This window comes from Filicampus tigris, chromosome 6 (genome assembly GCF_054856515.1).
Source record: "Filicampus tigris isolate MCC_2025a chromosome 6, RoL_Ftig_1.0, whole genome shotgun sequence".
NCBI classification, from domain to species: Eukaryota; Metazoa; Chordata; class Actinopteri; order Syngnathiformes; family Syngnathidae; genus Filicampus; species Filicampus tigris.
The window spans coordinates 26,068,230-26,096,223 of NC_141222.1; the positions used below are offsets into that span (position 1 = coordinate 26,068,230).

The 27,994-nt window shown below is 43.0% G+C and overlaps 1 protein-coding gene and 35 non-coding genes across 37 annotated transcripts; 1 reads left to right on the forward strand and 35 right to left on the reverse strand.

Annotated features, from left to right (window-relative positions):
- The first annotated feature begins 309 nt into the window (after positions 1-309).
- Positions 310-27,956, forward strand: fhdc1 (FH2 domain containing 1). 2 transcript variants are annotated; one of them, XM_086033499.1, is made up of 12 exons: positions 310-814; positions 9,241-9,762; positions 12,081-12,142; positions 13,538-13,640; positions 13,724-13,809; positions 14,942-15,042; positions 23,520-23,590; positions 23,669-23,776; positions 24,592-24,662; positions 25,168-25,285; positions 25,401-25,565; positions 25,646-27,956. In XM_086033499.1, exons 2-12 carry the CDS (start codon positions 9,403-9,405, stop codon positions 27,533-27,535), a joined length of 3,135 nt encoding a protein of 1,044 aa, XP_085889625.1. In that variant the 5' UTR covers positions 310-814; positions 9,241-9,402; the 3' UTR covers positions 27,536-27,956. The 2 variants fall into 2 exon arrangements, with proteins under 2 accessions (XP_085889625.1, XP_085889624.1); XM_086033498.1 differs by having other exon boundaries at positions 310-710.
- On the reverse strand, positions 15,267-15,337 carry trnag-gcc (transfer RNA glycine (anticodon GCC)). Its single transcript has one exon. It is a non-coding gene; the product is annotated as a tRNA-Gly (tRNA).
- Positions 15,718-15,788, reverse strand: trnag-ccc (transfer RNA glycine (anticodon CCC)). Its single transcript has one exon. It is a non-coding gene; the product is annotated as a tRNA-Gly (tRNA).
- Positions 15,921-15,991, reverse strand: trnag-gcc (transfer RNA glycine (anticodon GCC)). The gene has a single exon. It is a non-coding gene; the product is annotated as a tRNA-Gly (tRNA).
- trnag-gcc (transfer RNA glycine (anticodon GCC)) lies at positions 16,130-16,200 on the reverse strand. Its single transcript has one exon. It is a non-coding gene; the product is annotated as a tRNA-Gly (tRNA).
- On the reverse strand, positions 16,339-16,409 carry trnag-gcc (transfer RNA glycine (anticodon GCC)). The gene has a single exon. It is a non-coding gene; the product is annotated as a tRNA-Gly (tRNA).
- trnag-gcc (transfer RNA glycine (anticodon GCC)) lies at positions 16,737-16,807 on the reverse strand. Its single transcript has one exon. It is a non-coding gene; the product is annotated as a tRNA-Gly (tRNA).
- trnag-gcc (transfer RNA glycine (anticodon GCC)) lies at positions 16,946-17,016 on the reverse strand. Its single transcript has one exon. It is a non-coding gene; the product is annotated as a tRNA-Gly (tRNA).
- On the reverse strand, positions 17,156-17,226 carry trnag-ccc (transfer RNA glycine (anticodon CCC)). The gene has a single exon. It is a non-coding gene; the product is annotated as a tRNA-Gly (tRNA).
- On the reverse strand, positions 17,360-17,430 carry trnag-gcc (transfer RNA glycine (anticodon GCC)). The gene has a single exon. It is a non-coding gene; the product is annotated as a tRNA-Gly (tRNA).
- trnag-gcc (transfer RNA glycine (anticodon GCC)) lies at positions 17,569-17,639 on the reverse strand. The gene has a single exon. It is a non-coding gene; the product is annotated as a tRNA-Gly (tRNA).
- On the reverse strand, positions 17,850-17,920 carry trnag-ccc (transfer RNA glycine (anticodon CCC)). The gene has a single exon. It is a non-coding gene; the product is annotated as a tRNA-Gly (tRNA).
- On the reverse strand, positions 18,057-18,127 carry trnag-gcc (transfer RNA glycine (anticodon GCC)). Its single transcript has one exon. It is a non-coding gene; the product is annotated as a tRNA-Gly (tRNA).
- Positions 18,263-18,333, reverse strand: trnag-gcc (transfer RNA glycine (anticodon GCC)). The gene has a single exon. It is a non-coding gene; the product is annotated as a tRNA-Gly (tRNA).
- Positions 18,461-18,531, reverse strand: trnag-gcc (transfer RNA glycine (anticodon GCC)). Its single transcript has one exon. It is a non-coding gene; the product is annotated as a tRNA-Gly (tRNA).
- trnag-gcc (transfer RNA glycine (anticodon GCC)) lies at positions 18,670-18,740 on the reverse strand. Its single transcript has one exon. It is a non-coding gene; the product is annotated as a tRNA-Gly (tRNA).
- trnag-gcc (transfer RNA glycine (anticodon GCC)) lies at positions 18,878-18,948 on the reverse strand. Its single transcript has one exon. It is a non-coding gene; the product is annotated as a tRNA-Gly (tRNA).
- trnag-gcc (transfer RNA glycine (anticodon GCC)) lies at positions 19,084-19,154 on the reverse strand. Its single transcript has one exon. It is a non-coding gene; the product is annotated as a tRNA-Gly (tRNA).
- On the reverse strand, positions 19,281-19,351 carry trnag-gcc (transfer RNA glycine (anticodon GCC)). The gene has a single exon. It is a non-coding gene; the product is annotated as a tRNA-Gly (tRNA).
- Positions 19,490-19,560, reverse strand: trnag-gcc (transfer RNA glycine (anticodon GCC)). Its single transcript has one exon. It is a non-coding gene; the product is annotated as a tRNA-Gly (tRNA).
- Positions 19,693-19,763, reverse strand: trnag-gcc (transfer RNA glycine (anticodon GCC)). The gene has a single exon. It is a non-coding gene; the product is annotated as a tRNA-Gly (tRNA).
- Positions 19,902-19,972, reverse strand: trnag-gcc (transfer RNA glycine (anticodon GCC)). Its single transcript has one exon. It is a non-coding gene; the product is annotated as a tRNA-Gly (tRNA).
- trnag-ccc (transfer RNA glycine (anticodon CCC)) lies at positions 20,300-20,370 on the reverse strand. The gene has a single exon. It is a non-coding gene; the product is annotated as a tRNA-Gly (tRNA).
- Positions 20,581-20,651, reverse strand: trnag-gcc (transfer RNA glycine (anticodon GCC)). Its single transcript has one exon. It is a non-coding gene; the product is annotated as a tRNA-Gly (tRNA).
- On the reverse strand, positions 20,790-20,860 carry trnag-gcc (transfer RNA glycine (anticodon GCC)). Its single transcript has one exon. It is a non-coding gene; the product is annotated as a tRNA-Gly (tRNA).
- On the reverse strand, positions 20,987-21,057 carry trnag-gcc (transfer RNA glycine (anticodon GCC)). Its single transcript has one exon. It is a non-coding gene; the product is annotated as a tRNA-Gly (tRNA).
- Positions 21,196-21,266, reverse strand: trnag-gcc (transfer RNA glycine (anticodon GCC)). Its single transcript has one exon. It is a non-coding gene; the product is annotated as a tRNA-Gly (tRNA).
- trnag-gcc (transfer RNA glycine (anticodon GCC)) lies at positions 21,406-21,476 on the reverse strand. Its single transcript has one exon. It is a non-coding gene; the product is annotated as a tRNA-Gly (tRNA).
- Positions 21,603-21,673, reverse strand: trnag-ccc (transfer RNA glycine (anticodon CCC)). The gene has a single exon. It is a non-coding gene; the product is annotated as a tRNA-Gly (tRNA).
- trnag-gcc (transfer RNA glycine (anticodon GCC)) lies at positions 21,807-21,877 on the reverse strand. The gene has a single exon. It is a non-coding gene; the product is annotated as a tRNA-Gly (tRNA).
- On the reverse strand, positions 22,016-22,086 carry trnag-gcc (transfer RNA glycine (anticodon GCC)). Its single transcript has one exon. It is a non-coding gene; the product is annotated as a tRNA-Gly (tRNA).
- Positions 22,297-22,367, reverse strand: trnag-ccc (transfer RNA glycine (anticodon CCC)). Its single transcript has one exon. It is a non-coding gene; the product is annotated as a tRNA-Gly (tRNA).
- trnag-gcc (transfer RNA glycine (anticodon GCC)) lies at positions 22,503-22,573 on the reverse strand. Its single transcript has one exon. It is a non-coding gene; the product is annotated as a tRNA-Gly (tRNA).
- On the reverse strand, positions 22,705-22,775 carry trnag-gcc (transfer RNA glycine (anticodon GCC)). Its single transcript has one exon. It is a non-coding gene; the product is annotated as a tRNA-Gly (tRNA).
- trnag-gcc (transfer RNA glycine (anticodon GCC)) lies at positions 22,914-22,984 on the reverse strand. The gene has a single exon. It is a non-coding gene; the product is annotated as a tRNA-Gly (tRNA).
- trnag-ccc (transfer RNA glycine (anticodon CCC)) lies at positions 23,315-23,385 on the reverse strand. Its single transcript has one exon. It is a non-coding gene; the product is annotated as a tRNA-Gly (tRNA).
- Positions 27,957-27,994: the final 38 nt, after the last annotated feature.

Consider the following 27,994-nt stretch of genomic DNA (forward strand, 5'->3'; position numbering starts at 1 on the left):
GGCGCCTTTTCAATTTCAATACTTTGCCAATAATAATTAGGGTATTTCCTTGCTAAAATAGCTATTATAGTTTTTTTGTTAAAAAATGCTAACACTATATCATATTATTTTAGAATATGTCAACACAAAGTCGTCAAATGTATAGCAACAGTATTCTTGATTACTTCGAAAAGACAGCACTGTTGAAATTTTGAGACATGCCAAGTAAAATTGCTAACTAGCTAAACAATAGAGCAAGCTAAACAATCATCAATGTAATTTGTTGTCATATATTTTATATAAGGTGTCATATAAAATGGAAATGTACTGTAAACCTTTTATATATTTAACTCATTCACTGCTATTGACATACTTATTTGTCTTCATACTCCAGCCATTCAATCCCAGCATTTTCAAACGTTAGGGTAAAAGAGGGTCTGAAAATGTCAGGCAGTAAATGAGTTAATTGATCGTAACTATTATTATCAATATTATTTTTGTGTACGTATGCGCGCGTGTGTTTTCCCGCTCATTTCGTCTACCCCTCACGTGACCTGTATCCTCGTGAACGCGCCCCTTCCACCTGACGACGTATTCGCGCACGAGTATGCGCTCGGTGCGTCCACAGGCTGCAGCTGGCTGGCCGGCTGGCTGAGCTTTGTGGTTCGGTCATTCTCCCCGCACACTCAGACGCTCTGCGGCGGCAGACAGTTCATCCTCCCCCCTCCTTGGTAAGTGTCCTCGGCCACCAGTCGGGAGTCCAACGGCGTCGGAGCGGATATTTATTATTATTTTTTTTATACGTTTCCCGACCGAACCGAACCATCCTTACCCGGTAAGTGACGCCTCGTCTCAACGGTGTCTTTGAATGTGCGGGTTGCGGTATCCTGATGTGGACAAGTTACCAGTGTTTTGTGGTGTTCGCAAGCCGGTTCAGCGAGTCCCTTTTTGGGCCAAACGTGTGTGTCAGTCACCGCTACCTGTGTGGACCTGCGGAGTCAACTCACTAAGGTCACCGTGAGGTGGTTCTGCAATGCAGTGGAGGTCCACAATGACGACATAATATAGTTTTATGTGGTCACTTTGTGGTTCCGAATATGTTGCACTCATTGACCTGTCATAGAAACAAAGTACTGTAATCGGAATAAACTAAGTAGTTAAATATTGGACTGAATTGGCCCAAATTCACAAATTCGCACGAACTTTTTGAGGTACAAATTTGTAGCTTTTTGCGTTTATGTGTGGTGCATCACTCATGGTAAATATGGTTTATTCGTTTGGCTAATAATTAATGTACTTGCACTACACTAGCAACTATATTACAATTTAGTATTTTGCCGGGCAATTTCGGGTATTTTGTGTTGTATCTGACAAAAATTTTCAACATAAAGCAAGGTCCATCTCACTGAAATTACACACAAAAAAGTGTTGTTTTTTTATGTAGAGCAACTTATTTTGTTTGTTATAGTTGCTAGTAGTAATTATTGTATTTGTACTTATTAAAAAAACTGTGACACTATAGTGTTAACTAATCCTAAATGATTAATAAATGAACTGGCCTTTGTGTGTTTGTTTCGCCAGTAATAGGTAGCATATTACGATTTCTTGACTTTTCTGTAGCGAAATCAATTCATATTTTCATAATGTGTCATCGCAAGCAAATTTTACATGTAAAACAAAATTGAAGTAAAATTATTTAAATCCAGAAGAACAATAACATCTTAAATCAGATGCCCTGCAACTGGCTGGCGACCAGTTCGGGGTGTAGTCTGCCTTCGCCCATTGACGGCTGGGATAGGCTCCAGCAACTCCCCGCGACCCTGTATAGGATAAGCGGTTTGGAAGATGACATGACATGACATGACATCTTAAATCAGATACAACTTTTGAGGCTAGCTTCTAGTTGCGCTTGTTTCGTGCATGACTTTTTGATTTGGCATTTAGTATTGTTAGCTAATGTCGCCTTACTTTCAGATCAAATGATTAAAGATTGAATTGCAATTGGGAATTTTGCAATTGATATGAAAAAATTTATAAAATTGTTACAGTTACTAAAAGTAAAGCCTAAATGTTCAGATTGGATTATACATTAATGGCCTCTGTTTTAATTTGTTTTGCTACTAAGAAGCATACAAAAAAAATATGTTAAATTTAAATTCGATCCGACATTTGAGGCTAGCTTCTAGTTAAGCCTTTTTTTCCCCCTCTAAAAAAAGACTGTAGAATTAGTTCTATTTGGAGTCAGTCAACTTCCTGGTTCATGTAATTAATTGGTGTGAAAAAAAAGAGCTTATGAACTACCTGTAGTTTTGTATTTTTTCGCAGCTAGCTAACTTGCCGTCTGAGAGCTCGGCGCGACCTTTTAAAAGCTTTTACAGCTGCGCCAGTTTGCGAGGCAGCCTTTCCTTGGCTTTTGTACACTATTATGCCTGCTGAGATGAGTTAGAGGCCAATCCATTCAAGTGTGCAGAACAATACCCCAGTGGAAGACGAAGAAAAAAAAACTCCCCAGGTCGGGTCACTTGGGCGGGGGTGGGTAGGGTGGAGGTTGGGTGGTTGCTGTGGAGGCTGAGACTCACATGGAAAACTCAAACCTCTGACGTCATCCCACCGAGGAAGATTCGAGGGTGGTAGTGGTGGGGGCTTGATTTATTTGTGTGGGATCGGAGCAGCCGGCTGAATGGTCGCTGACAACGCAGGGCCCACTCGAGTGTTCTTTATAGCCTGGAAATTAGTCTTACCAATGTGACTCTTTTGGGATAAGCGGCTTAAAATTAAACAGCCCACCTGTCCCCACAGCTTTGCTGCTGGCTATGAGAATTTTTTTACAAGTTGCTCGGCGAAAGCTAAAAAGCCGGTCCAACGGGAAGTCTTCCGCCAAGGCTTAAGCGTTAATCAATATCATCGATAATCAAAATGGCTAAAATTAAAGCAAAGGAACAAAACATCTTAAATTGTACGTAAGCAGATGTCTTTTGAGAATCTTTATCGCTAAAATTGAAGCAAAGAAACAAAATGTAATAACATTCAATAGAAGCAGATATTTCGGATAAGATTTGACGATACATCTCAACTTTATTTATAGAGCAATTTAAAAACAACCAAAGCTCCATACAAAGTGCTCTGTATACAAAAAGTAAAAATCCGACATTATAAAACAAAGACAGCTGAAAGCTGAGTGTCCATGCTTTCTATTACGATTTGGTTGGTTTATTTATGCAACGTGTCACTCATTTGTTTGATTTATGTTAAACATGCTTTACCTTTTTGGATCATACTTTGGGTGTATGTACAATTTTCACACAATTTCTGGGGAATGAATCCCCACCAAGCTGCAAAAGTTCAGGTTTGATTGGTTTCTCTGTTTATTCATCTCGTCGCCTGTTTGTTTGCGCACAAGATTCACGCTAAACTGACCATGACCAATTTTTTTCTGTCGACAAACAGCTTGAAATTAAACCTAGCAAAGTTTGTTCCGATAATTGAATACAGATTTTTCTCAAAATTCCACACACCGAACGTGACATGGACAAAAAAAAAGAGCTCCTTGAAATTTGTTGCAAAATTAAAAAACTAACTAAAATCACTTTGTCACCTTATATAGACTTTTCAAATCATGTCCAATCAACTGATTTAGCACAGAATCTCACTTTGACGATACGTTATTGTCCAGGTGATTTATGTTTCCTCTGCTCAAGCGAGTGTCTCTGTGGCCTTGTGGTTTGGGGGGGGGGGGGGGCTGACAAACATGTTTGTATTCCCTCCACCCCTTTCCAAGGTCCCGTCTCCATGGCGACATCAGCACCTGCTCCACCTTTAAATAATGGCACCTGCGGAAGTGTCGGCTTAAAGCCAGGCTAAAACAAACTAGCTCGAGATGTTAGCGACATATTTGCCTCTTAGTTTGGTTAGGCGGCGGATCAAATTGCTCAGGTTACACACGGGAGTCGCCCGCGTCGCCGCAGGCCAGAAACATCAGCCGTAACCCGACCGTAACAAAAGAACAAAATGGCACAAGAGTCGCCGTTTGGTTTTGATCCGCAGTCGTGCTGATATTGTCCACTTTCTTAGCGGGAGATTTTGAGAATGTGAATCATTTACGGTCAGTGTTGGGCAAGTTGCTTCCAAAATGTAATATGTTATGTATTGCTAGTTACTGTTTTTTGTTCTAGGCAGCCTTTGCCCCCCCCCCCCCCAAATAAAAAAAAAAGATAAAAACAAAAAATAAAACTCAATCGACACCTGGAAACAGGGGCGGAGCAAAGTGGCCAACACCACTGGCCACGCCCACACGGAGGGGAAGATTTTGATAAATGTGATTCTGTGGTGCAGAGAGATCTAAATAACCATTGATACTACTGCTGTCACTACTGAATATTTTTGGAATCAATTATTCTATCAATTATTCAATCGATTGATTGAATTATCGGAGACAATTTTATTTAGAATGAATGTGTTGTTACAAAACCAATAATAGTAAATGATATTGACAAAGCACTTTTCACTTCAAGTAATTTGCTAAGGTATGACAGAGACAAAAAAAGTTTAACCTGAAATCAACAATAAAATGAAAAGATCTAAACAGACCACAAAAAACAAACAAACAGGAATAAGGTCAAATTGAAGAAAATATCATGAATAATCCAAAGTTTACTCTCCTAAATTGTTGGAACTGGTTATTTCATAAATGTAGTCTATAAATATTATTCAAGCAAACGTGATATGCTGCCCCCTTTTTTTTTTTTTTTACTGTAACACTGAAATGACGACAAATAAGACACTTTAAAACTTAAAGATCATTTTTATAAAATCCGGAAGGATTACGGTTGATTATGATTGATTTACCTGAATTTTGATCATAAAAATAAATGCGTTTACTAGTCGTATTTTTGTTAAATGCAAGTTAGAGTATAATTAATGTACTAAACGTATTCATAGCTTGTAATGAAATTATGTAACAGGTTAGCAAATCCTCACTGTGACTCATTAAACAGTCACTGAAGCAAACAAAACTCCACCATTATGTTACAACAAACAGTCAACATAGTGCACGATTCCACACTTCCCTCAATATTGACACTTTTTTTTTTTTTGCATCTCGCTTTAATGGAGTGATAGAAGGAACCACCTTCTTCTATTTTTAGTCACATTGATGAATTGTGGGCCAGCGGAGCGTCTCACCAGGGACCAAATTGAGGTGAATTGGAGTAGTGAGGATAAGCGCTTCGCAAAATGGATGCGTGGATGAATTGCCCTGAAGAGCATTAGGCAGAAAAACAAAGCACGGATAATACCTGGATTTATTGTTTTACAACACATTTTGAATCATTTGTGATTGGCATTTTGATTACAATTGCGTTTGCGGAATATGAGTTAAGAAGCAAAATCCACCCGTTTTTATCCATCTCAGCAGGCGGCCATTTTGTTGCTTGCTGTCGACTGAAAATGACATCACAGTTTCTCAGGGCTCAGGTAACAACCAATCACGGCTCACTTATCAAGTTTAGACAAGTGGGGCTGCGTCGAACATGTTATTATAAAGGACATTTTTGGGTTGACTTCCAATTTAAGTTTATTCATTCGTTATTCGTTCCCTTGTCCGTTCATGGGTTGGTATGTCAAACACCACTGACTGTCGTAAACCAAATCGTTTATCGTGCAATGAATGAAACGCCAACACTAGTTGAAATTCTAAACCATGTTTGAAACCCTAACCCTGGCTTGAAACCCTCATTTGAGACCCGAACCCTTCTTTGAAACGATAACCCTATTTTGAAACCCTAAATTGAATTAGTTCACGCCTGTCTGCTTCTTAACTCTCAGATACTGTAATCTCTTAATCCAGGATTTCTGCAATAATACTGCTCTTTGTTTTCCCTGCTTAATATGAGTGTTACATAAGAGTCAGTGCAGCCAATCAAGTATCCCGGTATCCATCATCCCGTCCACGCTGGTCAGCGGGACGAAAAACTAAACGTTCCGACAGCTCCCCGCTAACGAGCGTTGCCACGGCGACCGAGACGGGAGGATTGTCCCGGTTCGTCCCGTTGCAAGGCACCTCTTTGCCCCCGCGGCGTCGCTGAAAGACCTCCGGCCGGCGGGGGTGGGGCCTCAGGAAATTGGAAGTTAGTGACGAGGGGATTATGAAAGGCACCTTGACCTTCATACCTAACACAAAATGGGACTGAGTTGCTGTTGGTTTTTGGACTTTACGGTTGCAGGAGAAAGAGCCAGTCGCTGTTTTGATGAACGAAGAGCAGACCCTCTTGATTGTTCAAACAGGTCTCAAAATGAGCCATTAAACTATGAATTTATTGTGGATTTATGATTGATGATGACAATGCAGTGTCAACTGGCAAATCTAACGTTATTTTTTTTCTACCTTTCCAAGGGGAGCTGCGGCGTAAGAAATGGTTGATTCAAACCAAAATGGCCGACTTCCTGTTCAGTTTCAGGCATGGGTCCCTCAGACTTTTTTTGTGTATCCTGTTATGATAGTCATGTCCGCCCAATTTTGTTTCAATCGGTGAGACTACTGTCGGCGGCTAATTTTTTCAAACCTCCCAAGGGGAGCTCGGAGTAAAAAATGTCCGCTTCAAACCAAAATGGCCGACTTCCTGTTCAGTTTCGGGAATGAATCCTTGAGACTTTTTCCAATTTTGTGTCAATTAATGAAACGAAAGGTGCGTCAGTCCGTCAGTGTCACATGACATAATGTCGGGCCTGGCGTTGATGGGAACACCCCGAGGGGTCGGTAGCAGGCGGACCCTCGCCACCAGACCTCACATGACTCGTCCATTGTTTGGCTCGTCTTGGCAGAATTCTGTAGGCGGGGCTAGTGTCATGTTATTGACAGCCAACGTCCCGCCACTGTCAATCACGGACGCTACACGCCATTGATGCTAACATTCGTGCTAGCATTGATCCCTGTGAAGAGCTACTGTTTTGGCCATGCTGAGAGACAAGTGTTCACACTCGTGCCAGTGTTTGTCCTCAATTTTTTGGGGGGGCTGAACGCTGAGAGACAAGCATTCACACAAATGCTATTGTTTATCCGAAAAAGTCAGTTAGAAAAGCTGAGAAACGAGAGTTTATATGATGCTCTTCTTGTGTACCAAAAAGAAATGCTGAGCGACAAGTGCATCAAACGCTGAGAGACAAGTTGTCCAAGAAGAAATTGATTGTTGAAGTAGATGTCATTGCCGAAATGCCGAGAGACCGGTGCTTGCACGGATGCCATTGTGTGAATGCTGAGTGACAAGTGCATCAAATGCTGAGAGAAATTTAGTCCAAGAAAGGTAATTAAGTAAATGCTGAAAGACACGCTCAGATGGATGCCAATGTGCAGCAAAAATGTATGAATGCTCAGAGGCAAGCATTCACGCTAATGCTCATGTGTGTGAAAGATTAAAATATTCTTTAAATTCTCAGTGACCAGTCAATGCTATTGAACAAATCGTTTTGTGAACGCTGATGCTGAGCGAAGGAGTCAAGCTAAAAAGTCATTGTTGAATCGCTGTGAGATATTCAAACTCACTCATTTGTCGTCAAATTCTTAGAGATAAACATTCACAACTTAGCTTGTGTGAACAAAATGGTTGCGTGGACGCTGAAGCTGTTACACATCAAAATTCATTTTGGAATGCTGAGAGACGAAGCATTTACATATGCACTCTTGTTCATCTATAACTTGTGTCAGTGCTCCGAGACGAGCATTCTTACTCATGATGTTGTGTGTCAACTCAAAGGGGGATCAGATGTCGTTATTTGTAATTTAGACATGAGCTTGATGAATTAATCATGCACCTGAGTGTCGGGCGGCTAGCGAGACGTGATGACGCCACGTTTGAAGCTGACTTCATGTTTTGTTTGAGTAGAGAAAAAAAATACTCAAATGCTTGATCTTAATCTGTCGGCGCATTGTTAGCATTGTTAGTTTGCCTTGAAAGTAGCAACAAAGGTATCGTGACAGGATTGGTGGGAGTATCGGGTGGGTTGTGACACTCGAGTGCCTCCTAGCTCGCTTTTTTTTTTTTCTTCCACACTGGCAGTGAACGCCTCGTCGTTTTTACTGAGGATGGTCTTCCATGTGGTTTACAATATAGTTTGTACCATGAATGACGAGGAGAGATTGTAAACAATGGACCTGAGTGCATGGACTGCAGTTGACAAGGTCTTCTGATGAATTCCCGCGCTGGAATCCCTAATCCTTGTTTGAAACCCAAATTGTCTTGAAATCCTCATTTGAAAACATAACTTGAAGCCCTAACACTGCTTTGAAACCGTTCCTTGAAATCACACGTCCTGCTTGAAACTCGAACCCAGCCTCGATTATCGTTGACCATAAACCATCATGTATGTTTATAGTGCTTCGTACCGTACCGCATGCAATCACGTGTCAGAATTTTCAACAACATACTAGAGGTCAAAGCTCTTCAAAAACTGGGGGGGGGGGGGGGGGAAGCCATTTGACCATGTCCCTGATTTTGAACCTCTCTGGACCGCTTTGATCCGTGCCCCCCTCCCTCGGGTTCCCGCTAATGTCCGATGATTGTCGGCGACAACGTGCCTGACTTCCACCTCCTAATCCACTTCAACCCTTCCTTGTTTTTGTCGTCCTTGCACACTGAAAATGAAAGTAAATGCCATTGTCCGTTCGAGACTCGCCCCAAAATTAAATAAGAAAAAAAAATATCACTCTATATTGTACTTCATAAAAACAAAGAAAAATGTCAATCAAATGCAATGTAAAGGTATAAACAGATTGGGCATCAAGATTTAATGCTGCAATTCATTTCATTGGGCTGTTCCTTTTGGTGTACTTGCCTTGGCCACGGGTGGCAATGTAATCGGGCCAGTGTAATCGAGCGATGCGAACACAAATGAAGAAGAATAGACTTTTTTCTACTACTACAAGTAACTCAGTAAGATGCTGCAAGTCATTTTTAAAGAGGATAAAGAATCTGTGTAAATATCTATTGCTTCTAAAACCACAACAATCGATTCTGACCATTAGCCTGCTTGCATATCAAAAATAATTTCCATTAATTGTTAGCATTAACTCATTCACTGCCGTCAAATTTTTTCAAACCTTACGGTAAAAGTGGGTCTGAAAATGTCTGGCAGTGAATGAGCAAAACTGGCTGTGTCCAAAGTCATAGGCTGCATGCTCCCAAAGTAGCAAGGTGCATCATTTTGCTTACCGGGTAATTTACATATTCCTCATATCATTGCTCCCCCCCCCCCCTTTTTTTTGTGCAGCCCGATCATCGCCACCCACCCCTTCTTGTTGGTGGTCCCCCTTTGAGTCATGGAGCCTAACAGAATGAAAGGACGCGGCCCCGTCCCGGCCGGGTGACTGAAAAGTCTTCAGTGTGAAAGTAGTTAGCATTGGCGCTCATATGCTGACAAGCGCTTCCCGCCATGCTGGCCAATGAGCCTCAGAGCCGCGGACCCGCCGCCTCGGCCGCGCCGCCCCCGCCCCCTTTGCCGCCTCCTCTCCCGCCTCCCCCGCCCCTCGCGGTGGCCCACCCCGGCAGGAAGAAGCGTCGGGTGCGCAGCTTCTTCTGGAAGCCCATCCCCGAGGAGAAGGTCCGCGAGAGACCCAACATCTGGACGCTGGCGGGGCGGCAGCAGCAGTACCAGATCGACGTCCGCTCCGTGGAGGAGCTGTTCGGGCAGCAGGAGGAGGCGGGGACGGGCGGCCGCGGGGTGGCGTCCGCTCCCGGGACGGCCGCCGGGGTCTCCCGATCCCGATCGTTCAAGGAGAGCAGCAAGGAAGAGGTGAGACTTGACATCTTGATTGGCATACCTGGCGTAGCATGCAACGATGTACATGTGCACTGACCAATGTCTACCAGAAGAATGTGAGTCAAAACATCAACCAATCACTGCTGTTTGTTTAATGGTTGACATGAAGACTGACAATTGAAGAGTAATATTAGATAAATGTTTACTAATCCCCAAATTCAGTAACTTGTGAATACATTCCATTGCAGGTTCGCAGTTCCTCTGTCTTTTTTTGTCAAGTTATAATTCAGCTTTGTTGATTTGGATGTAATTCCACTTTCGGCCACTAGATGACGACACACTGTTGTCTATTAACACTGTAGATTTGAAAGAAGAAAAGTGAAGCTCAAGGTGAGCCTCATTTTTGCTGAAGAGATTCGAATGAGATTATTGAATATCTCAATCCTCTACCATCCTGCATTTTACGCTTACACAAAGCTCTCTCTCTCGATTTATAATGTACAACTTTGTGCATGATATATTGTCAGCTAAGTTTGTAAATTGGGAAAAAAACAGTATTTGCTTACTGTAAATACATAGAGGGATTTGCAGGTAGCTTTTGTTTTGCTCACGCTCAATATATGAAATGTTAAGTGTATTATTTCAAAGTGTTGTTTAAAGGCCTTAAACAATGAGCAGCAGTTCTTGTCATGATTGACATGTGGATAAACCAATGATAGTATGCCATTTCTGAATGTGCGGTTCCAAAAGTGTCAACACAACAACTAGCGCCATCCTGCTGGTACATGTACTACCGCATAATTTGCCTCAAGGGACTGGTTAAGTAACGGTGCCAAGTTACTTGGAGTTTGTTTTTTTTTCTTCCCAGGCAGCAGATGCGTTGCATCATGACTCACACTGGGAAATTATGAACAGTAACCTGACCTGTAATTTCATACTCTAGGCAAAAGGCACGATTGTAGATTAGTTGTTCGTCTTTATTTGAAAAATATACAGCCTGTACAGTTAGAAGTGATACAGTATGGTAAAAAAGTTGCTTACCTAAACACCTACCGCCTAAGCTCTATACTGTATCTAACCATAGGTACTGCTGTTTTGGTTAGCAACATGGTTTGAATGAGTCTAGCATGTTTGTGTGTGGACATTATACTGTCCAGTATATAGCATAAGCATAAGGTAATTGAAGTTACAAGCTGTTTTTTTCCTGATGGGTGAAAAGGGATTTCTCTATATGAGGTTCTGCATCTAGAGAGCATCTCGTTTATATTAAGAGAGTTGTTTGATTGAGGAGTGGCATTTATTTGAACGGAGGCCTCTCTCTTTGGAGAGCTGTCAATTTAGGCAGAGGTGTCCATTTGATTTGAAAAATGCCATTTATTTAGGAATAAGGAGAGCTTTATATTGGAAGAGTAGCCTTTATTTGAGAAGAGGCATTTATTGGATATGAGGAGTTTATTAGAGGAGTGACATCTATTTGAGGAGAGGCATCTGTTTAATTAAGAAGTGTTTATTCGAGGAGGTGCTTATTTTAGGAGACTTGCGTGTTTATTTGAGAAGATACGTTTATTTGAGGTGAGGATTTTATTTGAGGAGAGGTATCCATTTTAGGTTAAGTCTCTATTTGAAGAGCTGTTTATTTGAGAAGAGGAGTTAATTTAGGGTGGGGAGTTTATTTTGGGAGAGATGAGATTTATAAAGCGCTGTCTATTTTAGGAGAGGCTTTTATTTGAGGAAGAGAGGCTTTTATTTGAGGAAGAGAGGCTTTTATTTGAGGAAAGGTGTTTATTTGGGCGGCACGGTGGTCGACTGGTTAGCACGTCCGCCGCACAGTTCAGAGGTCGTGGGTTCGATCCCGGCTCCGGCCTCCCTGTGTGGAGTTTGCATGTTCTCCCCGTGCCTGCGTGGGTTTTCTCCGGGCACTCCGGTTTCCTCCCACATTCCAAAAACATGCATGGTAAGTTGATTGGATACTCTAAATTGCCCCTAGGTGTGATTGTGAGTGCGGATGTTTGTCTCTGTGTGCCCTGCGATTGGCTGGCAACCAGTTCAGGGTGTCCCCCGCCTACTGCCCAAAGACAGCTGGGATAGGCTCCAGCATGCCCCGTGACCCTTGTGAGGAGAAGCGGTACAGATAATGGATGGATGGATGGAGGTGTTTATTTGAGAAGAGGCATCTGTTTTGGGGGAGGGTTTTATTTGAAGAAACAGAAGCCAATGGGTGGCATTTAAAAGAAAGTCTTAATTGCAGAAGGAAGTGACATTGCCATCTACTGGCCTGGCATGTACAATACAGCGTATTGAGAGTTCCTGTTTGATTTTTAACATGTCGCCCCCCTTGTGTCTGGTTGCAGATCAGCATCCTGGACTCCAAAAGGGGGATGAACGTCGGCATTTTCCTGAAGCAGTTCAAAAAGTAAGTCTAGTCTCCTGTTGTTTTTCGAGTTAAAATAGACAAAAAAACTGTTTTCAAGCACTAATACCTTTTCTTTAGGCGGATTAGTGTCCGAATTTGTGTTTGTTAATGAGCTTTGTCATATTTCTTTTGTTTGTCCTTGATTAGATTAGAAAATCAGATTACGTAAAAACAAAAAGTGTGTCGCACACAACATTGTGAAGCGACTGCAGCCTGGTCGACTGGAATGTTAATCCAGCGTGGTCGCACGCATCATTGGCGGAGCAACTTGGAACTTGTAATATTAGGACTTTTTCTTGTGAAAAAAATACCACTTTTTCTGTCACTCAATTAAAAATAAAAGCCTTTTCTTGTAATAGTGCTTTTTTTCCATTTCATTGAGTTATTATGTAGAAGAAATACAATTTAATACTCATAAGATTATGTCTTCTTTCTAGTTAAAATCTCCATTTCTTTTTTTCTAGAAAATATATCACATGTATCAAAACGGACATTTTCTTTTTCTATGACAACTTTTTCCCTTGAAAAAAAATTACCTTAGTGTTGTAGTACTATGACACTATTTTTTGGGGGGGGTCCTGCTCGGCTGCTCATCCATAAATGATAATCTGTACGCCTTTTCATGCCAGATCAGTTTTTCTGTGCATCTGGGGAGTTTCATATACTGCCTCTGCGGCTATTTATAAGGATGTTGGATGCCACTTTTTTTCAGACCAATACCAATGCCAGTATTCACTCTCATTGATATCGAGTACCGATATCGCTCATACTTTTGATATAAAATTTCATTGAACACAATGACAATTTTTTTTAACAAAGACCTTTCTTTCTTATGCACATATTTCCCAGATATGTCAAACATAGCGCCAACTACTGCCGAGGAGGAAACACTTGATGTCAGATTTTTATTTATTTTTGTCTTAAGTGAGGGTGGCTGATATTGGCAACATCAATGTGTACCCAATACCTATCGGTACTCGCATGATGGAATCCCAGCTGTAAGCAAAACAAACAAAACAAAACATTATATGACTACGACGAGCATTACATTGGAATCAGGTTTAATATGTTATTTATATTTTGTCCATAATATAATGATAATAAACTAGCTTCTTACTTGTTTGACATATTTAAGGATTCATTTTCATTTTTTTTTTTTTTCCAATAAAAATCAAACTTTTCTCATAAGCTTCCTGCATTTTTATGGACAGAAGAAATAGGACTTTATTGCCATAGGCATATGCAGCTTAATGAACTAAAAAGAATCCCTCAATCATGTCTCCAGGGCTTCCTGTGTGTTGTTAAACGTTCTTTACAACCTGGCCTATGTAAACAAAGCGCCTTTGTGAACTTATTGAAAACGGCACACCTGTGGACCACCCTCCTCCTTTTTAGGTCCAACCGTTGCATTGTGGAGGACATACAGCGAGGACACGGCGGGATGTACGGAGCCCAGCCCCTCAAAGACCTTCTCAAGCTGCTGCCCGACACGGACGAGGTCCTTGCTGGAGCATGTCATCGCGTTGCGCCGATGACAACAAAACAAAAACAAAAAAAAAACATCCCCTTTGCCTTCCGCAGATGAAGAAGCTGCAGGCGTTTCGGGGCGACCCGGACAAGCTGACGCTGGCGGACTCTTTTATGTTCCTGCTCATTCAGGTGCCTCGGTGAGTCGTTTCTTTGACTTTTTGTCAGGGTGGATGAATACAATTTGTTCAAGTTTTTCTTCTCAGTAGTCACGTGTGATCAGATAAAGTTCATAGTGTGTCCCACCAGTGGGATTCATACAGTACATTTTTCGGATGTAGTTTTTTTTTTTTCCGAAATTTCACCATGTATCCTTAATGCAATGTATCGTTATCATAATGTATCAATATCACAATGTGTCCTTAACAAAATATATTTTTCAAAACATCATGATTGCAATGGATTGTGATAATAATGTTTGTTGTATGTATCGGTATCGATATCAAAAGTTATCGCAGTGTATCGTAATAGCAATATACTACTAGACAATGTATCGATATCGGTTGTTAAAGTAATGTGTCATAATAGCTTTGTCATTTTTGCGTTGTCTTGTAATCGTAATGTATCATTGTTACAACGCATCGATATCACAATGTATCGCTACCCATGGTTATCCCAAGGTATCGTAATGACAGCAAAGTATTTTAGTCATAATGTATCAATGTCGCAATTTATCTTTACCACAACATATTATTACCATATATTGTTGTTGTGATGTATGATTATTGAAATTTTCATAATGACTCATTATCAAAGTGTATCATTATTGCACTGTATCGGTATCATAATGTTATTGATATTGTTAATGTAGTGGATCGTTATCACTGTATCGTTATCAGAATTCATTAGTACCACAATGTATCGTTATCACATTTTAACAATGTTGATCGCTATGTGTCGCTATGGCAATATTACTTATTAAAAACTATTGCAACGGTAATGTATCATTATCGTAATGAATCACTATTGCGATGCAAAGCTATCAACCGTTGTCACAGTTCATCATGATAGTAACGTATCAGTATTAAAAATTACTGCAATATATCTTTACCAAAATGTACTGTTATATTGTGTGTATATATATATATATATATATATATATATATATATATATATATATATATATGTATATATATATACATATATATATATATATATATATATATATATGTTATATTGGTGTTGCAACATATAGCTAACAATCATTATCACATGTCCTTATCACAATGTATCAAATGAAGCGTCATGACATCATCTTTTGTTTTGTGTCAGGTTGGAGGTGCGCATCGAGGCGATGGTGCTCGGTGAGGAGTTTGTTCCTTCCTGTGCGCTGATGAGTCACGACATCGATGTCGTACGGGTCGCCATTCGGGGTAACCATGACACGTGTGTGCGTATGTGGTTTCTGCTTTCAAGTGCGCTCACATCTGAAATTTGATCACGCCGTTGCGTTATGCTAAGTGGACCATTTTTGCATTTTTCATGATAGAGTAGATGTAGCAGAACAATACGTTGTGATGACAACACTTGGCGATTAGGATACGCTATCACAAATGTTAATCATCTGAGACTCGTTGCAGCATCAGGAAAATTAGCGTGCATTGGCCGGGAATCGAACCCGGGCCTCTCGCATGGCAAGCGAGAATTCTACCACTGAACAACCAATGCTTGGCACTGGTCTCCCAAAGGTCTGTAGACCTCCACCAATGCAAAACATTTTCAAGGGACAGTATTGCTCCTGGAACGTATCGTTTCAGCAATGTATTTATTGCAGAAACGATACATTTTGTTGTACATTTTGTATCTCTCTGCGATAATAAAGAACTCTAAAATGCGCAAAACATCCACAACCATAATTGAGACAACACTTCTAAGGTTGATTAAACGGTTACATTGTGATAACGAATTCCAACATTATGAGAGTGAGCTGCTGAGCCTCTGATACATCGTAATCTCAATGCTTGGTGATAATCATTCCGTATCATGCTTCATAAAGATAGCAACCGATTAACTGCGAGAACAATGCTGCTCCATCTGTGAACATAAAGTGCATTGGCCGGGAATCGAACCCGGGCCTCCCGCTTGGGAAGCGAGAATTCTACCACTGAACTACCAATGCTTACAGCACTTAAAGATAATAACATTTGACAACGACCACACATTACGATCACGCTCGAAAAATTTTGATAGTTTGCAGGAACAGACAAGCACAATTTCGGACTAAGCGGCTGCTGCATCTGTAAACTTAAAGTGCATTGGCCAGGAATCGAACCCCGGCCTCTCGCATGGCAAGCGAGAATTCTACCACTGAACAACCAATGCTTACTGTACTTAACGATAACAACACTTGACAACAACCACACATTACGATCACGCTCCGTGGAGAAAAATTTTGCCAGTTTGCAGGAACAGACAAGCACAATTTCGGACTAAGCGGCTGCTGCATCTGTAAACTTAAAGTGCATTGGCCGGGAATCGAACCCGGGGCTCCCGCATGGCAAGCGAGAATTCTACCACTGAACAACCAATGCTTACTGTACTTAAAGATAACAACACTTGACAACAACCACACATTACGATCACGCTCCGTGGAGAAAAATTTTGACAGTTTGCAGGAACAGACAAGCACAATTTCGGACTAAGCGGCTGCTGCATCTGTAAACTTAAAGTGCATTGGCCGGGAATCGAACCCGGGCCTCTCGCATGGCAAGCGAGAATTCTACAACTGAACAACCAATGCTTACAGCACTTAAACATAATAACATTTGACAACGACCACACATTACGATCACGCTCGAAAAATTTTGATAGTTTGCAGGAACAGACAAGCACAATTTCGGACTAAGCGTCTGCTGCATCTGTAAACTTAACGTGCATTGGCCGGGAATCGAACCCAGGCCTCATGGCAAGCGAGAATTCTACCACTGAACTTCATTTAAAGATAACAACACTTGGCTATGACCACACGTAATGACCACGATCTGTAGAAATTACCAATTTTGATAGTTTGCAGGAACAGACAAGCACAACTTCGGACTAAGCGGCTGCCGCATCTGTAAAGTTAAAGTGCATTGGCCGGGAATCGAACCCGGGCCTCTCGCATGGCAAGCGAGAATTCTACCACTGAACAACCAATGCTTACTGCACTTAAAGATAACAACACTTGACAACAACCACACATTACGATCACGCTCCGTGGAGAAAAATTTTGACAGTTTGCAGGAACAGACAAGCACAATTTCGGACTAAGCGGCTGCTGCATCTGTAAACTTAAAGTGCGTTGGCCGGGAATCGAACCCGGGCCTCTCGCATGGCAAGCGAGAATTCTACCACTGAACAACCAATGCTTACTGTACTTGCAGATAACAACACTTGACAACAACCACACATTACGATCACGATCCCCCGGAAAGAAATTTTGATAGTTTGCAGGAACACACAAGCACAATTTCGGACTAAGCGGCTGTTGCATCTGTAAACTTAAAGTGCATAGGCCGGGAATCGAACCCGGGCCTCTCGCTTGGGAAGCGAGAATTCTACCACTGAACAACCAATGCTTGTTACACTTTAAGGTCACACTTGACAATGACCATACATTACGATCACGATCTGGAAAGAAATTTAGATAGTTTGCAGGAACAGACAAGCACAATTTCGGACTAAGCGGCTGCTGCATCTGTAAACCTAAAGTGCATTGGCCGGGAATCGAACCCGGGCCTCTCGCATGGCAAGCGAGAATTCTACCACTGAACAACCAATGCTTACTTTACTTAAAGATAATAACATTTGACAACGACCACACATTACGATCACGATCCCCGGAAAGAAATTTTGATAGTTTGCAGGAACAGACAAGCACAATTTCGGACTAAGCGGTTGTTGCATCTGTAAACTTAAAGTGCATTGGCCAGGAATCGAACCCGGGCCTCTCGCATGGCAAGCGAGAATTCTACCACTGAACAACCAATGCTTGTCACATTTTAAGGTCACACTTGACAATGACCACACATTACGATCACGATCAGTGGAAAAACTTAGACAGTTTGCAGGAACAGATAAGCACAATTTCGGAATAACATTTGACAACGACCACACATTACGATCACGATCCACTGAAACGATACTTTGCAGGAACAGACAAGGAAATTTCAAAGCGGTTGCTTCATCTTTAAACTTAAAGTGCATTGGCCGGGAATCGAACCCGGGCCTCTCGCTTGGGAAGCGAGAAGTCTACCACTGAACAACCAATGCTTGTTACACTTTAAGGTCACACTTGACAATGACCACACATTACGATCACGATCCCCCGGAAAGAAATTTTGATAGTTTGCAGGAACAGACAACCACAATTTCGGACTCAGCGGCTGCTGCGTGTGTAAACTTAAAATGCATTGGCCGGGAATCGAACCCGGGACCCTCGCATGGCAAGCGAGAATTCTACCACTGAACAACCAATGCTTGTTACGCTATATTGTCACACTTGACAATAACCACACATTACAATCACGATCCGTGAAGAAAAATTTTGATAGTTTGCAGGAACAGACAAGCACAATTTCGGACTCAGCGGCTGCTGCGTCTGTAAACTTAAAGTGCATTGGCCGGATATCGAACCCGGGCCTCTCACATGGCAAGCGAGAATTCTACCACTGAACAACCAATGCTTACTGCTCTTGAAGATAATAACATTTGACAACGACCACACATTACGATCACGAAAAATTTTGATACTTTGTAGGAACAGACAAGAAAATTTTGGACTAAGCGGCTGCCGCATCTGTAAAGTTAAAATGCATTGGCCGGGAATCGAATCCGGGCCTCTCGCATGGCAAGCGAGAATTCTACCACTGAACAACCAATGCTTACTGTACTTAAAGATAACAACACTTGACAACAACCACACATTACGATCACGCTCCGTGGAGGAAAATTTTGACGGTTTGCAGGAACAGACAAGCACAATTTCGGACTAAGCAGATGCTGCATCTGTAAACTTAGAGTGCATTGGCCGGGAATCGAACCCGGTCCTCTCGCATGGCAAGTGAGAATTCTACCACTGAACAACCAATGCTTACTGTACTTGAAAATAACAACACTTGACAACAACCACACGTGACGATCACGATCCGCGGAAAGAAATTTTGATAGTTTGCAGGAACAGACAAGAAAATTTTGGACTAAGCGGCTGTTGCATCTGTAAACTTAAAGTGCATTGGCCAGGAATCGAACCCGGGCCTCTCGCATGGCAAGCGAGAATTCTACCACTGAACAACCAATGCTTGTTATGCTATATTGTCACACTTGACAATAACCACACATTACAATCACGATCCGTGAAGAAAAATTTTGATAGTTTGCAGGAACAGACAAGCACAATTTCGGACTCAACGGCTGCTGCATCTGTAAACTTAAAGTGCATTGGCCGGGAATCGAACCCGGGCCTCTCGCATGGCAAGCGAGAATTCTACCACTGAACAACCAATGCTTACTGTACTTAAAGATAATAACATTTGACAACGACCACACATTACGATCACGATCCACTGAAACGATACTTTGCAGGAACAGACAAGGAAATTTCAAAGCGGTTGCTTCATCTTTAAACTTAAAGTGCATTGGCCGGGAATCGAACCCGGGCCTCTCGCATGGCAAGCGAGAATTCTACCACTGAACAACCAATGCTTACTGTACTTAAAGATAACAACACTTGACAACAACCACACATTACGATCACGCTCCGTGGAGAAAAATTTTGACAGTTTGCAGGAACAGACAAGCACAATTTCGGACTAAGCGGCTGCTGCATCTGTAAACTTAAAGTGCATTGGCCGGGAATCGTACCCGGGCCTCTCGCATGGCAAGCGAGAATTCTACCACTGAACAACCAATACTTACTGCTCTTGAAGATAATAACATTTGACAACGACCACACATTACGATCACGCTCGAAAAATTTTGATAGTTTGCAGGAACAGACAAGCACAATTTCGGACTCAGCGGCTGCTGCATCTGTAAACTTAAAGTGCACAGGCCGGGAATCGAACCCGGGCCTCTCGCATGGCAAGTGAGAATTCTACCACTGAACAACCAATGCTTACTGTCCTTGAAGATAACAACACTTGACAACAACCACACATTACGATCACGATCCGCGGAAAGAAATTTTGATAGTTTGCAGGAACAGACAAGCACAATTTCGGACTAAGCGGCTGTTGCATCTGTAAACTTAAAGTGCATTGGCCGGGAATCGAACCCGGGCCTCTCGCATGGCAAGCGAGAATTCTACCACTGAACAACCAATGCTTACTGCTCTTAAAGATAATAACATTTGACAACGACCACACATTACGATCACGCTCGAAAAATTTTGATAGTTTGCAGGAACAGACAAGCACAATTTCGGACTAAGCGTCTGCTGCATCTGTAAACTTAACGTGCATTGGCCGGGAATCGAACCCAGGCCTCATGGAAAGCGAGAATTCTACCACTGAACTTCATTTAAAGATAACAACACTTGGCTATGACCACACATAATGACCACGATCTGTAGAAATTACCAATTTTGATAGTTTGCAGGAACAGACAAGCACAACTTCGGACTAAGCGGCTGCCGCATCTGTAAAGTTAAAGTGCATTGGCCGGGAATCGAACCCGGGCCTCTCGCTTGGGAAGCGAGAATTCTACCACTGAACAACCAATGCTTGTTACATTTCAAGGTCACACTTGACAATGACCACATATTACGATCACGATCAGTGGAAAAATTTAGATAGTTTGCAGGAACAGACAAGCACAATTTCGGAATAACATTTGACAACGACCACACATTACGATCACGATCCACTGAAATGATACTTTGCAGGAACAGACAAGGAAATTTCAAAGGGGTTGCTTCATCTTTAAACTTAAAGTGCATTGGCCGGGAATCGAACCCTGGCCTCTCACATGGCAGCCGAGAATTCTACCACTGAACAACCAATGCTTACTGTACTTGAAGATAACAACACTTGACAACAACCACACATTACGATCACGATCCGCGGAAAGAAATTTTGATAGTTTGCAGGAACAGACAAGCACAATTTCGGACCAAGCGGCTGCTGCATCTGTAAACTTAAAGTGCATTGGCCGGGAATCGAACCCGGGCCTCTCGCATGGCAAGCGAGAATTCTACCACTGAACAACCAATGCTTACTGTACGTAAAGATAATAACATTTGACAACGACCACACATTACGATCACGATCCACTGAAACGATACTTTGCAGGAACAGACAAGGAAATTTCAAAGCGGTTGCTTCATCTTTAAACTTAAAGTGCATTGGCCGGGAATCGAACCCGGGCCTCTCGCATGGCAAGCGAGAATTCTACCACTGAACAACCAATGCTTACTGTACTTAAAGATAACAACACTTGACAACAACCACACATTACGATCACGCTCCGTGGAGAAAAATTTTGACAGTTTGCAGGAACAGACAAGCACAATTTCGGACTAAGCGGCTGCTGCACATGTAAACTTAAAGTGCATTGGCCGGGAATCGAACCCGGGCCTCTCGCATGGCAAGCGAGAATTCTACCACTGAACAACCAATGCTTACTGTACTTGCAGATAACAACACTTGACAACAACCACACATTACGATCACGCTCCCCCGGAAAGAAATTTTGATAGTTTGCAGGAACACACAAGCACAATTTCGGACTAAGCGGCTGTTGCATCTTTAAACTTAAAGTGCATTGGCCAGGAATCGAACCCGGGCCTCTCGCATGGCAAGGGAGAATTCTACCACTGAACAACCAATGCTTACTGTACTTAAGGATAATAACATTTGACAACGACCACACATTACGATCACGATCCACTGAAACGATACTTTGCAGGAACAGACAAGGAAATTTCAAAGCGGTTGCTTCATCTTTAAACTTTAAGTGCATTGGCCGGGAATCGAACCCGGGCCTCTCGCTTGGGAAGCGAGAATTCTACCACTGAACAACCAATGCTTGTTACACTTTAAGGTCACACTTGACAATGACCATACATTACGATCACGATCTGGAAAGAAATTTAGATAGTTTGCAGGAACAGACAAGCACAATTTCGGACTAAGCGGCTGCTGCATCTGTAAACCTAAAGTGCATTGGCCGGGAATCGAACCCGGGCCTCTCGCATGGCAAGCGAGAATTCTACCACTGAACAACCAATGCTTACTTTACTTAAAGATAATAACATTTGACAACGACCACACATTACGATCACGATCCCCGGAAAGAAATTTTGATAGTTTGCAGGAACAGACAAGCACAATTTCGGACTAAGCGGTTGTTGCATCTGTAAACTTAAAGTGCATTGGCCAGGAATCGAACCCGGGCCTCTCGCATGGCAAGCGAGAATTCTACCACTGAACAACCAATGCTTGTCACATTTTAAGGTCACACTTGACAATGACCACACATTACGATCACGATCAGTGGAAAAACTTAGACAGTTTGCAGGAACAGATAAGCACAATTTCGGAATAACATTTGACAACGACCACACATTACGATCACGATCCACTGAAACGATACTTTGCAGGAACAGACAAGGAAATTTCAAAGCGGTTGCTTCATCTTTAAACTTAAAGTGCATTGGCCGGGAATCGAACCCGGGCCTCTCGCTTGGGAAGCGAGAAGTCTACCACTGAACAACCAATGCTTGTTACACTTTAAGGTCACACTTGACAATGACCACACATTACGATCACGCTCCGTGGAGAAAAATTTTGACAGTTTGCAGGAACAGACAAGCACAATTTCGGACTAAGCGGCTGCTGCACATGTAAACTTAAAGTGCATTGGCCGGGAATCGAACCCGGGCCTCTCGCATGGCAAGCGAGAATTCTACCACTGAACAACCAATGCTTACTTTACTTAAAGATAATAACATCTGACAACGACCACACATTACGATCACGCTCGAAAAATTTTGCTACTTTGTAGGAACAGACAAGAAAATTTTGGACTAAGCGGCTGCCGCATCTGTAAAGTTAAAATGCATTGGCCGGGAATCGAACCCGGGCCTCTCGCATGGCAAGCGAGAATTCTACCACTGAACAACCAATGCTTACTGTACTTAAAGATAACAACACTTGACAACAACCACACATTACGATCACGCTCCGTGGAGGAAAATTTTGACGGTTTGCAGGAACAGCCAAGCACAATTTCGGACTAAGCAGATGCTGCATCTGTAAACTTAGAGTGCATTGGCCGGGAATCGAACCCGGTCCTCTCGCATGGCAAGCGAGAATTCTACCACTGAACAACCAATGCTTACTTTACTTAAAGATAATAACATCTGACAACGACCACACATTACGATCACGCTCCACGGAAAAATTTTGATGGTTTGCAGGAACAGACAAGAACATTTCGGACTAAGCAGCTGCCGCATCTGTAAACTTAAAGTGCATTGGCCGGGAATCGAACCCAGGCCTCATGGCAAGCGAGAATTCTACCACTGAACTTCATTTAAAGATAACAACACTTGGCTATGACCACACATAACGACCACGATCTGTAGAAATTACCAATTTTGACAGTTTGCAGGAACAGACAAGCACAATTTCGGCCTAAGCGGCTGCCGCATTTGTTAAGTTAAAGTGCATTGGCCGGGAATCGAACCCGGGCCTCTCGCTTGGGAAGCGAGAATACTACCACTGAACAACCAATGCTTGTTAAACTTTAAGGTCGCACTTGACAATGACCACCCTCACACTCTCTTTCAACCACAGATTCCACGTACATTTTGCGTATATTTTCCATGTCCTTAGCATGTGATTACTGACGTCTTGATTTGATTGCGCAGAGTTAATGGGTTGCGAGGAACTTCACGCCATTTTGCATCTGGTGCTGCAGGCGGGAAACATCATGAACGCGGTACGTGCATGCCACGCAACGCAAAGGCTCATGTCGTAAAACAATTGAATGTTGGCGTGTCGGTCTGCGTTTGTTCAGGGAGGCTACGCAGGCAACGCAGTGGGCTTCAAGTTGTCGTCGCTGCTCTCATTGGCCGACACCAAAGCCAACAAGCCGGGGATGAACCTGCTGCACTTTGTCGCAATGGTAGCCAAAAATGCTTTCACGAATTTGCACAATCGAAAACATGGTCATTTCGTTAGAATATGTTTACTTTTTTAATCGGATTTTCACGTAACAAATTTTACTTCCTTTTTTTTTTTCAAGAAGAACATATTTGTTCATTTGTTTTGTGTTTTTGCTTGATAATGTTTTACATTTTTGTTAATCACTTTTTACTGTATTACTTCCTGTTTTGTACTGTTTGACTTACAAATATTAACACTGTCAATGGAATTTTAATGTTTTTTACTTAATATTGCGACGCTGCAATTTCTCAAAGTAGTTTTATCACAATTTAGAGTGAAGTTATCGTTAAAAATGTATATTTTACACAATATAATATCTGCTTTCACTCAATAATGTTTACATTTACCATTTAATAGATTTTGGCGAACTACATCTTTTTTTTTACGGAATTACTTAACCTTTTTTACTTACACTTAGTTACATTTTTATTGATATTTGTTTTACATTTTTTACTTAATATGTTTTGAGTTTTTTCTTATTAATCTTTACAGTTTTTAATAATAATTTTCATGCTATTATGTTTTAATGAATATGGTTTAGGTTTCTAATATTTTATTACATGTTTTGTCTTTGTTTAATTTGTGCCTTTTTAGTTTCACATGTTTTTGAGTTAATATTTTAGAAACATATTGTGTTTTGTGTTTTTTACCCAATCATTTAAATAGAGTTGAAAAATGTTTTTGACAAATGCCATCTGTAATACCAGGATGGGGCACCGCCCATCATGCCCCTTGTCCAAAACATGACGCTAACAGATATGCTTCTTCTTGTAGGAGGCCAAGAAAAAAGACGAGGCACTGCTAATGTTTCCGGAAAAACTGGTCCACATCCAGAGTGCAGCCAGGTAACGCAAGAGAGGGAGAATGTCTTGAGGAAAAATATAAAAATATAAAATTCTATACCTGACTTAATAAGACAGATCAATTTAAAACATACAAGTTATGTAGAGAAGACATACTTATTTCATTCATACTTTAAAATTATTTACTTTCAAATTTAAAAACCGTCTAAATATTAAATCCAGTACCAGAATTTTTCAGACCCTCTGTGAAATGACATCGTTACAAAATAACAATTGTTAAGGAAAACTGTAAAACTCATTACGTTCAAATGGTAAACATGTCAAACGTATTACATTAAAACATTGTGAAATGTAAAACATTTTGTGATAAGGTGAAACTTTGAAAAGCTAGTCAGTAAGTTCGTAAAAATGATTACGTTACTACGGAAGGAAAAAACGTCAGTAATTATTCACATATATATTACGTCGTATACTATGCGGTATGTGTATATAATGTCGATCTAACGGTAAAACTGTGGATTTTACTGATCCCCTCCCCTTCGCATAGGATCTCCGTTGAGAACATGGAGCTGGAGTTCTCGTCCTTATACGTCCGGATCCGAACACTAGATGAGAAGGTGCAGGGAGACCCCGAGTTACTGCCGCAGTTGGAGCCTTTCCTGCAGGTATGTCAGTCGATCAAGCAATCGCCAAGTAACACGGCAACATGAGGAAATGAAGTGGAAGAACCAATCGATCGTTGGGTTTGTGCCACCTGCTTGATGTTCCAAATGTTTTCAGAGTTCCGCAAAGACGCTTGCAGATCTGAAGCGTCGTCGTCTGGAGCTTCGCAAAGAAGGCAACGCACTGGTGGACTTCTTCTGTGAGGACAAGGACGTGTTCAAGCTGGACGAAGGATTCCGCATCTTCCATGACTTTTGCGTCAAGTTCAAGAAAGCTGTCAAGGTCCAGGCTTACACTTTATACCTTAACATCCACGGTACATTTAAAAACATCATTTTCATTTGGTGTTTTTTTCCCCGCAGGACAACGCCGAGCGCGAGCTGAAAGAGGTGGCAAGGCGGCGCCGCCTGAGGGAGCTGGAGGAAAAACGGCTGGCGTGGTCGGTCGAAGGCGGCGGTGGTGGTGCGTTTGCTCGCAGCAGCAGCGAGAACGACGTGGAGACCCTCACCAAGGAAGGCCTCCTGGACTTTTTCCACGGGAGGTCCAAGAGTCCTCATAGTCCGCCGGGTCGCTCATCCAGTGCCCGCCGCCACCGCCACACCCTGACGTCCATCGCAGACCGGGAACTCCACAGCTACCTGGAGCTGTTTGGGGACAAGTTCAACAGCTTGCCGCGGTCAGGCCGCGCCCTCCAGCGCAAAACCGCCCCTTGGATGGACAACCGAGACCTGACATCTCCTCGGGCTGAAACCGAACCCATCAGCCCTCTTGCAAGGTTTTCCTCGGCGGGGCTGAACGGCGATGAGGACCGATACAACAACAACATCGGCTACCTGTGCCCGCTTCGGTCGTTTGGCGGACACATGAACGTAAATGTAGAGAAACACACCTTGGTTCCTGGTCCGCAAGCGTTTCACCTCCAGAGTCCAAACTTTGTCAACCAGGGCGACATCCAGGTGACTGATCTAGAACAAGACAGGCCCCCCTCTGGGACTCTGGATGCGGTTCCAGGAGTAGCAATAGATTCTTTGACGCAAGAGGACGAGTCTAGCTCAGTTTCCTCAACAACCTGCGACACCCCCCTGCCCTTAGACACCCCATTGTCCAATAGGAAGCCTGCGTTTCATATCCCAGACTCCACCGAAGCGGACTGCTCAGTCACCCTGGACATCTCCGAAGTAGACAGCTCATCCCTTTCGAAAGAGGGACTTCACACTGGAACGAGTGACAAAGACATGGAGAACCCTGGAGAGCTCAGTTCCCCGTCTGCCGATTTGAATCGTGTCCCGCCGAGGGAGTCGTCAGTACCGAGAACGATGGATGCCGCCTCTGCGACGCCGCCCGAGTGGGGAACCGAAAGCTTCGACATTGCCGTGGTGAAAGAGACCCGGAGAAGCAGCAGGAAACCAGTACGCGCCAAAAGCAAGGTGGGATGCGAAAGCGGCAGTGATGGTCCCAACGGGGGCGCCAGCAGCGGTAGCAGTGGAGCCGATCCCGGCGGGAGCGGCGGTGGTGTGCGGACACTAACCAGCAGCGAGAGCCAGAGCATGCGGAAAGTGGTGCCGATTAGTCGGCTTACCAGGACGGGTAGCAAAAAGAAAGAGACAACCCTTGATCGGCCCCTTCGTGACCAAAGCACCCCACCAAGAGGACACTGCGAGACGAACCCCAAACCCCAGCGACACTCCAGTCTACCTCCCGATGATTCCAAAACCCAGAGAGGAGGCGGCATCCTCCCTACTAGCGCCTCAAGAAGCGCTTGTGATTCCAGTAACTTGAAGAAGACTTCCTCTGTCAATAAACCGAGCGCCAAACCCTTGAGGAACCTCCCGAAGCCGGCGCCCGAAGAGAAGATGTGCCGATCCACCATGAGGGCGCTGGCACAGGCGCAAGTCCCGGGCAGCTCACTGTCAGAAAGCGGCAGCTCGCAGGCGCCGGGCTCCAAGAGCTCCCCTGACGTCCCGAGCTTCGCTCGGAACACTGTGGCGTCGTCTTCCCGGACCAAGAAGGAACCGTTGGCCCCGTCCGGCTTGTCCACGCCGTCTCACGCCCCCGCCGGCCTAAGTCGGCATGCGTCCGTCAAGCAGACTAGATTAGCGTCCGCAGTTCCGGGTGGTGAGGAGCGGATGACTGTGCGACGGGTGCACAGTGTCAAGGCGAGCAGTCGCGGCGCCTATCGTAGTCAGACGCCACCCGCCCAATCTCGGGATGTGGGGACGCCCAGCAGGAACGCCAAGCCCAGCTGGAAGTAAACCTCAATGAAGATGTTCTTTCTCGGGAATGGGACACTTCGTAAATCGACAGGCGGCAAGTCGGCGCTTGTTGCGTCTGATCCCCCCCCTCTCCTTTTTTTTCCCTCTTACTTGTCAAATTGGAGAATTTTCACCACAGGAACTCACCGAGGTTAATATAGTTAACAAAAATTAACAAAATAACTAAAAGCTATTTCCCCTCTATATTCAATTTATTACAATTAGCATTAAAGCGGAAGTCTACCCAAACATATTTTTTTCAGAATATGTTCGATGTAGGCCCACTAGTTTGTGGAATATGAGCTAAGCAACAAAATCCACACGTTTTTAGCCATCTCTGGGGGCGGCCATTTTGTCACTTCTATCGACTGAAAATGACGTCGCACACCCTCAGGGCTCAGATAACAAATTGGTCAGCTTCAGAAAACAGGTGAGCTGTGATTGGTCGTTATCTGAGCC